Raw genomic sequence first — 9142 nt, forward strand, 5'->3', positions numbered from 1 at the left:
CTGTTGAAACACAGCCGTTTGTTTTACCTGAACCGCCGCTGATACTGTACGTACATGCGGCCTCCCTCGGGCCACTGTAAACGAGATACCACGGGAGTGGCCAGCCTACTCCCTAAAAGAAGTGAAGTTCAAACAACTTACTGCTGCAGGCGACATCATAAACAATGCTTGAAATTGTTTCTAAGGTTGTGTTTTGATTATAAAAACACGCACCGTCATGATAAAACAAAACAAATACTCAGGTGTCTTTCCACTTAAACAAATTATATTACCAATGTAGTTGAACTTTCTTGTCATCCTCACAATTTGTTGCATAACATGCCTCACGGCCGCATTCAAAATCATTTGTAGAATATCAAAACAGAGGATTATTATCTTTGCAAAGACAGATTTTCATCCTATACAATTAGTATAGCGGACTCATCCTGATCGTGGGAGGTGCTATGTAACACGCGCAGTCTAAACGTTTGTTATCTATGGGCTGTTTCCGCCAAAGCTGTCCAGTCCATTGGCGCTTGTCAGTTGTTCCTCCCACGCCGTGAGGTCACACTCCCACCTGGCTGATATCAGCAAACATCCTTCCCACCGGGCTAGAAACTCTGCCCCCACCACCACAATGTTTTCCATTTGAATCACTGTTTTGGACCAGTGAGCATTGTTACCGCCTTAACGCCTCTTTTGGCCTTTACGAAATGTTTGCAGGTGTCTTTTATCACACGCTGCATGTCTAGCCTACTTTTAAATAAGGTAGATGAGGTTCAGACTTAGATCCTGAACACAATTTATATCAAATCTGATGATCTTGTGATTTGATGTGAAATTGAATTTTAACATAAATATATACACATACAAATATATATGTATTCATTTACAGTATATACATATTAATCATATGCCTATGCATATATATATATATATGCACGCCAAAAAAATAAAGGTTTGGCTTATAATCAACATCATCCAAATAATATGCCATGATACGGTATAATATTGTTTCTGAGCGGTCCAGACAAGTCTCAGTAGCTTGCTCACTGAGTCACCTAGTGGCCACATTCAAAACTAACTCAACGTTCAACTATTTGAAAACTGGGAGCTGCTTTGTAGAATAAACAGTAATGATAAATAGACTGAGTATACCTAAGAATAAATAAAGTTGTGGAATGTTATGTTTTTATTTATACAAATACACATGGCCCAGCTTCAAAGTGTTCAGGTCATTCAGGCCCACACACATTGTCCTACAATATAAAAGTTATTAATAGTACATACATATATAACCGGGCCATTAAGTATTTATTTAACCGGAAACACCCCCCGACCCGGGTGAGTATATGGAATATTTGTCCGCTGAGCTTGTGGAATGCATTTTTGTGCGCGTCTCGGATGTGACTGCGACGAGCCGTGTGAGGTAAAAGGCCCGGGTCCGCCCCATCATGTGCATCTGGCCTCCCATTGGTGCAGCCTGCGCCTCAGGAATGTCTCTCAAGCCTTCAAATAGTCTCCACTTGCGCCCTAACCGGCAGTCACACATTGCAATCCAACTTGAGAGCATCAATTGGAATTAAAAAAGATATAAGAACTATTTTTGAATTGAAGCTCAAGAAGAGACGGGATAAATTATAACAGGAGGAGATTTTATTTTGAAATCCGCTTCTTTTGAAGAAATCTTCTGTTTTTAAGGTTGGTAAACTTTTTAAATCTTTGAAATGATAACTGTGGGTATAAATTGAATGTAATTTATGATTTATTTGTGTTTAGCTTTTGACTTGAGAGCCATGATGCTGCGTGGCATCTTTCTGTTGTTGCTGCTTTGGAGTTGTGAGGGTGCAATATTAGCAGGTGAGAATGCAGAAAAATGAATTAAAATACATTCATAGTGCGTTTTTATAATGTGCCTAAAAAAAATACACTTGTATGTGTCCTCCATAGAGACCCGTGATGACAACAGTGTTTATGACTTATTCGATCTGGTGCGGGTAGACAAGAGGCACAACGGAGTGACTTTGGTCAAAGGGGCTGACCCGTACAGCCCGGCATATAAGATTCTGAATGCAGAATTGATCCCGCCGGTCCCTGATAACTCCTTCGGGGACCTCATCGACTCTATCCAGTTGGAGAGGGGTTTCATCCTCTTAGTCAACCTGAAACAGTCCAAGAGGAACAGAGGAAGCCTCTTGACCATTGAGAAGAAAGACGGCTCAGGTCCCGTGTTGGAGATCATCTCCAACGGCAAGGCCAATACTTTGGACGTCTTCTACTCCACCGGCAACCACCAGCAGCTGGTGTCCATCGAGGAGGCTCAGTTGGCTACGGGACACTGGAAGAACATCACGCTCTTCTTCCAGGATGACCGTGTGAAGCTCTTGGTGGGCTGCGATGAAATCAACGTGTCCGAGATGGACGAGCCCATCCAGAAAGTGTTGTCCGCAGAGCTGGCGGACATCGCCAGGCTCAGGATTGCGAAAGGAACAACTAGGGACAAATTTATGGTAAGGAGTCTTCTTTTCATGACTGCATATTTGGTGGGAACATGTCGGTTAAATATTTTATCTTCATTACAGGGAGTGCTTCAGAATGTGAGATTCGTCTTTGGGACATCCCTGGAGACCATTCTGAGAAATAAGGGATGCGAAAATGGAGGTAAGGTTTCAGAGTATATTAGGCTGGTTTTGCGGATTCATTACTGAAACAGGATACATATGCAAAACAATTTTATTGATTAACGGGATTGTACTCCTACCTGTAGCTGCCTTGACTGACGTCCTGACTCTGGACAACCCAATCAACGGCTCCAGCCCCGCCCTCAGGACCGACTACACTGGCCACAAAACCAAAGGTGAGATCTCCAGTACTCCGTAGAGTAGCTATCATTTTTTTCACTTCCTGTCGCCGCATTATCAACTGGGCTCTCTCTACTCCAGATCTACAATCGCACTGCGGCTACTCTTGCGAGGAAATCGCAGGCCTGTTCAAGGAACTCCGAGGACTCGGTCTGGTGGTGAAGCACGTGACCAATGAGCTGATTAAAGTGGTAAGCGCTGCAGAAACGTTCCTCGTCTTTTTGTTAGCACGTTCCCACTGCCACTTGTCGTTGTCGTGGCAGCCCGTAGCCAAGTTCCTAATGAGAGCCATGTGAATACACAACTATGTTGCTTATACTCGCATTGCTTTACTAGAGTCAGGCTTTGTCGTAATGATTATGTCGGATGGTGATTCATTTCTGCTGGAACTTTGGCAAAGTGAAAGTTTTCCATCCTTGGTCCCCGGCTTGCACCCCTCCCTTCACTTACTTTATTCCTGTTTTTTCCTGCAGTCTAAGGACAGCGAGAAGATTCAAAATCAAATCAAGAACCACAATAGTGTTTGCATCCACAACGGGATTGTGCACAATGACCGAGACGAGTGGACTGTGGATGACTGCACCGAGTGTACCTGCCAGGTAAGTGAAGAAACTCCGACTGCGGGTTAGGTTCTAGCCTATTATGCAGCTCATTCTTGTACTAATCTGAACGTTCCTCCTATTAGAACTCTGCCACTGTGTGCCGAAAAATCTCCTGTCCTCTGATTCCCTGCACCAATGGCACCGTTCCAGAAGGAGAGTGCTGCCCAAGATGTGGAAATCGTAAGTCAAGGCGACCATTCTCGTCTACTTTCTGCCAAAATGTCATGTTTTTAACCCGCCTCTGCCTGGCATATAGCAAGCGACTCCGCTGAGGACGACTGGTCCCCTTGGTCTCAGTGGACCCGCTGTTCCGTGACTTGTGGTCGAGGAATCCAGCAGCGTGGGCGCTCTTGCGATCGCATCAACAGCAACTGTGAGGGCACCTCAGTCCAAACCCGAGACTGCTTTCCTCAAGAATGTGACAAACGATGTAAGAAAGACTTTAATTTAAATTTGATCATCCCAGCGATTAAGGATGAAGAATAAAATGTTGTATCTTGCACTGGCAGTCAAACAAGATGGAGGGTGGAGCCATTGGTCTCCTTGGTCTTCATGCTCTGTGACCTGTGGAGAAGGGGTCATCACACGCATACGTCTTTGCAACTCTCCAACACCTCAGATGGGCGGCATGGACTGCCAGGGAGAAGGACGCCAAACTGAAATCTGCCACAAGTCACCCTGTCCTAGTAAGCTCAATTTTATAATCACTACATTCTCAACGCAAGAACAACAAATTGATTCAAGTCATTTGACAAACTTTCAGTCAATGGCGGTTGGGGACCTTGGTCACCATGGGACACGTGCACTGTGACATGCAACGGAGGTATCCAGAACCGCAAACGTCTCTGTTCTGATCCCGTTCCCAAATACGGTGGCAAGGACTGCGTTGGTGACGCCACCATGTCTCAAGTGTGCAACAAACAGGACTGTCCCATTGGTAAGCACATTGAATTATCTCTGAATTATTTCAAGCTCACATTTTGCAATCCATAACATCGTGCAATTATCTTCTGCAGATGGTTGCCTCTCCAACCCGTGCTTCCCTGGCTCCAAGTGTATCAGCTTCCCCGATGGCTCGTTCAAGTGCGGCAGGTGTCCAATCGGCTACAAAGGCGACGGCATCGCCTGCAAAGACATCGATGAGTGCAAGGAGGTCCCCGATGCTTGCTATACATACAATGGAGTCCATCGTTGTGAGAATACAGATCCAGGTTACAACTGCCAGCCGTGCCCAGCTCGTTACTCTGGTTCTCAGCCCTTCGGAAGAGGAGTGGAGCAAGCGACGGCGAAAAAACAGGTTTGAATGATGACTTTGTGCTTGTTCTTAACCAGAAACTAGCTGTTTCTGTTTTATTAAATTTCTGAGATGTTTTGTTTTCAGGTTTGCAAACCACGTAACCCGTGCCAGGATGGTAGCCACAACTGCAACAAAAACGCCAACTGTATTTATTTGGGCGTCTTCTCCGAGTCCATGTTCCGCTGTGAGTGCAAGCCAGGCTATGCTGGCAATGGTTATATTTGTGGAGAGGATACTGACCTGGATGGGTGGCCCAACTCTGACTTGTTATGTGTGGCGAATGCCACCTACCACTGCAAGAAGGTAACCTCAAACGACGACAAAAATTCAAAAGGCCACAAATCCATCGTAAAACGACAAACTCTAACTGTTTGTGTGTTTTTCTTCTATACAGGATAACTGCCCCAACCTTCCCAATTCTGGTCAGGAAGATTATGACAAGGATGGCCGTGGTGATGAATGTGACCACGATGATGACAATGATGGTATCCCTGATGATAGGGTGAGTAATCCCAACAGTGTATTTTATTGCTTCAACACCATGCCTTCCCCACAGACATAGCTACAAATCAGCTTTACGCACACCAATAGCAATGCCACTTTTGCATTTGAGTACAAAAAAACCCCTAAAATTACATTTCCTTGATATTTCCTTAGGACAACTGCCCGAGAGTGTACAACCCTGCTCAGTATGACGCCGACAGGGATGATGTTGGTGACACATGTGACAACTGTATCTTTGAGTCAAACACTGACCAGACCGACACGGACAATAACGGAGAGGGGGATGCCTGCGCTGTGGATATTGACGGTGATGGTAAGTGACAATTTACAGTAATATTATGTTTCAAAGCTTTCCAGGATCTTAAAGAAACATTAGCTCGGTGCCGTAGGCTAACACAACTATGTGCTTCAACTCAACAGGCGTTCTGAATGAGAACGACAACTGCCCATATGTTTATAATGTGGATCAGAGGGATACGGATCGGGACGGTGTGGGAGACCACTGCGATAACTGCCCCCTCGAGCATAACCCCGATCAGGTAAGGTCAGATCTCGGCTTGCGTTTTTACATTATTCGTCTCTCAGCATGGCCCGATGGCGTGCGGAGAAAAAATGTCAAAGATACGTCTGGAAGCCAAAGAGGCTATAAATTGATTTTAAAGAAGGAAAGGAATGTGTCGGCTGCATCCAGCTTTGAATGAAATGTGATTTGAGGAACATAGATCTCGCTTGCATGCCTGAACCCAAGGCTCTGTTTTTAAATTCCATCCAAAGAATTGTTTCTCATACTAAAGAATAACAATCTCCCAGTGTCCAAGTCATAAAACTAAGAATTCCTCTCTCCAACAGACTGACTCAGATTCGGATCTCGTGGGAGACAAGTGTGACAACAACCAGGACATTGATGAGGATGGCCATCAGAACAATTTGGACAACTGCCCTTACATACCGAACGCCAACCAGGCTGACCACGACAAGGACGGCAAGGGTGATGCCTGTGACCACGATGACGATAATGACGGCATTCCCGATGACAAAGACAATTGCAGGCTGGCCTTCAACCCCGATCAGTTGGACTCTGACGGTGAGTCACTCCTTCAGTCAATCCTCTTGAGCATGGATTTATAACATCCCTGCCTCACGATGTACATTTCGTTTTAGGTGATGGCCGAGGCGATGTGTGCAAAGACGATTTCGACCAAGACAACGTCCTGGATATTTATGACGTTTGTCCAGAGAACTTTGCCATCAGTGAAACCGACTTCCGTCGTTTCCAGATGGTTCCCCTTGATCCTAAAGGCACTTCTCAGATTGATCCCAACTGGGTGGTCAGACATCAGGGCAAGGAGTTGGTGCAGACTGTCAACTGTGACCCAGGCATCGCCGTTGGTATGAAGCCACCTATTCACTTAGCAACCATGTCGGAGTTGACAAAACCTAAACTATCTCCTCTCCCAACAAGGTTTTGATGAGTTCAGCGCTGTCGACTTCAGCGGGACCTTCTTTGTCAACACAGACCGAGACGACGACTACGCCGGTTTTGTGTTTGGCTACCAGTCAAGTTCTCGATTCTACACAGTCATGTGGAAGCAGATCACACAGACCTATTGGTCTCACACTCCCACTCGGGCTCAAGGCTACTCTGGCCTTTCCATCAAAGTGGTCAACTCTACCACCGGTCCTGGTGAGCACCTGAGGAACGCACTGTGGCACACCGGAGACACACCCGGACAGGTGAGCCCTCAATTTGATATAACTCAATAGCGTTTTCTTGATTAAAGATTAGAAGACGTTTTAACATCTATCTTTTATTAATCTACAGGTTCGTACTCTGTGGCACGACCCAAAGAACATCGGCTGGAAAGACTTCACCGCCTACAGATGGCACCTTATCCATAGACCAAAGAGTGGGCTTATTAGGTAAATTGTAAACACCAAGAAAGAAATCCTGCCATTTTTATTGTTTGAAATGATCTAAATGATTGCTGTTTGATTTTTAGAGTTGTGATGTACGAGGGCAAGAGAATCATGGCAGACTCTGGAAACATCTTTGACAAAACCTATGCTGGAGGGCGACTAGGGTTGTACGTCTTCTCTCAGGAGATGGTGTACTTCTCTGATCTTAAATATGAATGTCGAGGTAAGGGGAGTCCTAAAAAAATGTAGATACATGACTTTAAGTGAAAACAGGAGGGAGACTCATCTGTCTGTTTTCTTTTTTTCCAGATTCATAATGCAATGAAGACACAACCCTGACTGAAGGACGTCTTCCAATTTGACGATACAATCCGGGCAATGCACGTTGGAGGAATGATGAGCATGTGGTAGCGTGAGGTAACGTGACCTCAGGACTTGAAAACTAAATGAAAGTTCAATGATATATCTGCACCATATTCATATTGTGAGCACAGCTCTGCTCCGAAGAATTTGGCCCCTGCCTTTGCATTCGAAAAAGGGAGCCACATTTATTGCTTTGCACACCTGAACTTTGCTGGTATCCCTCTGCGGAAGAAGGATCAAAGGAAAATTCCTTCTTTTCATATTCGTTTCATCCTCGAGCATTAATTGACATCTGCTGTGGACTCATTTCGAAGAAAGCAGTAGGAGAACTTTCTTTAGCTAAGGGAATATTCCTTCTCGAAGGAGCCATGGACGGTTTGGAATGACTGTAATGATTGTGTGGTTTGAGTGAATGTGTATTAGCTCCCAAAAAAGTGTTTTTTCTTTTTATTTTTTATTTTACCATTCAAGTCGGTCACTCTTCCAAACATACTATTCAAGGTCTTCTACGTAGGGATGGCCAAACAGTAGAATTTCTCAGGTTAAGAGCACAAAAAGGAGAGTACAGGGCACAAAGATTTTTTTTTGCCAATTGTTGTTTTTTTAGTACGATACTAAAAAGAAGGGAAGGGCCTAATTATTGATTGGTTGGTAAGAATGCAGTGCACTGATACAACCAGCAGAGGTGCTGTTCGGTTCCAACTGTCTGAAGGAGTGGAATATGATGTCAGCTATGGGAAGCTGAGCTACTTTGTTGCTATGACAGCTCCTCCAGCTAGCAATATTCTGCTTTGTAACGTAATACAAGTTTAGAATTTTCCCTTTTAAAATATTTATATTACTAGTCCATATGCATGAGTGCTGTGCCTGAGCTTGAGTGTGTATTTCTGACAAAGGAAAAACAAAAGGATATCCTTTAAGTACAATCATTACCTCATGGATGTTTTTTTTTTTTGTATTGAGGCCAGCGGTAAACAAAACAATTTTCTTAGGACGAATTGAATGGCTTCAATTAGCTTTTTGTTTTTTTGCAAGACTGTACTATCAGTCATGTGCTGTATATAAGATATTTTTCTAGGGGAAGAAAAAAAAAGAAGCCCAAACAGGAAAAAACAAGACTATGTTGTGCTATGTGTATTTTCCAGTGCCTTTGTTTTGATAAATTATTATGTTGATGTTATGTCATTTTGTGTAGATATATGCTATTTAAATAATTTATCTCGAAGCGTAGCCTGGTGGAAACGCTTCTGTCTGTATAAACTCATTTGCACACTGATATGAGGATGTCGTTTTATTTTGCTTTTCCATAAACATTTGTACCATATTTTTTACCCCAAAAAAAATGCTGTTTATACTTGTACTTATTTTGTTATGTCAAAAGAAAAATAAACGCTTCCAGAAAAAAAACATCTTTTGTCACTTGTGGTCCTTTTTTATTTTTTCTCGAGGGGGGGCTGTCAAACAAAAAGTTGAAAAGTAGGATGGATAGTTCAAGACCCTGGATGTTGTATTTACTTTGATTGAGATCTCGCTCTTACAAAAGCAAAAAGGGAGTCGAGCCATGCTGTGTCAAGCAACTGGAATCCATTAGTTGGGTCTGCTGATGGTTCAGAGAAAGG

At 43.8% G+C, this 9142-nt stretch overlaps 1 protein-coding gene across 1 annotated transcript; it reads left to right on the top strand.

Moving 5' to 3' along the window:
* Positions 1 to 1535: 1535 nt before the first annotated feature.
* LOC147045233 (thrombospondin-1-like) lies at positions 1536 to 8924 on the top strand. Its single transcript, XM_085931562.1, has 22 exons — positions 1536 to 1680; positions 1759 to 1839; positions 1930 to 2489; positions 2562 to 2640; positions 2747 to 2836; positions 2922 to 3031; positions 3314 to 3439; positions 3526 to 3622; positions 3699 to 3872; positions 3952 to 4128; positions 4206 to 4379; positions 4459 to 4739; positions 4824 to 5042; positions 5134 to 5241; positions 5397 to 5556; positions 5664 to 5782; positions 6093 to 6327; positions 6405 to 6632; positions 6706 to 6977; positions 7066 to 7163; positions 7244 to 7383; positions 7470 to 8924. The coding sequence occupies exons 2-22, from the start codon at positions 1776 to 1778 to the stop codon at positions 7475 to 7477; spliced, it is 3519 nt and encodes a 1172-aa protein (XP_085787688.1). The 5' UTR covers positions 1536 to 1680; positions 1759 to 1775; the 3' UTR covers positions 7478 to 8924.
* Positions 8925 to 9142: the final 218 nt, after the last annotated feature.

Source organism: Syngnathus leptorhynchus, chromosome 15 (genome assembly GCF_054491065.1).
Source record: "Syngnathus leptorhynchus isolate UIUO chromosome 15, UIUO_Slep, whole genome shotgun sequence".
In the NCBI taxonomy this organism is placed as follows: Eukaryota; Metazoa; Chordata; class Actinopteri; order Syngnathiformes; family Syngnathidae; genus Syngnathus; species Syngnathus leptorhynchus.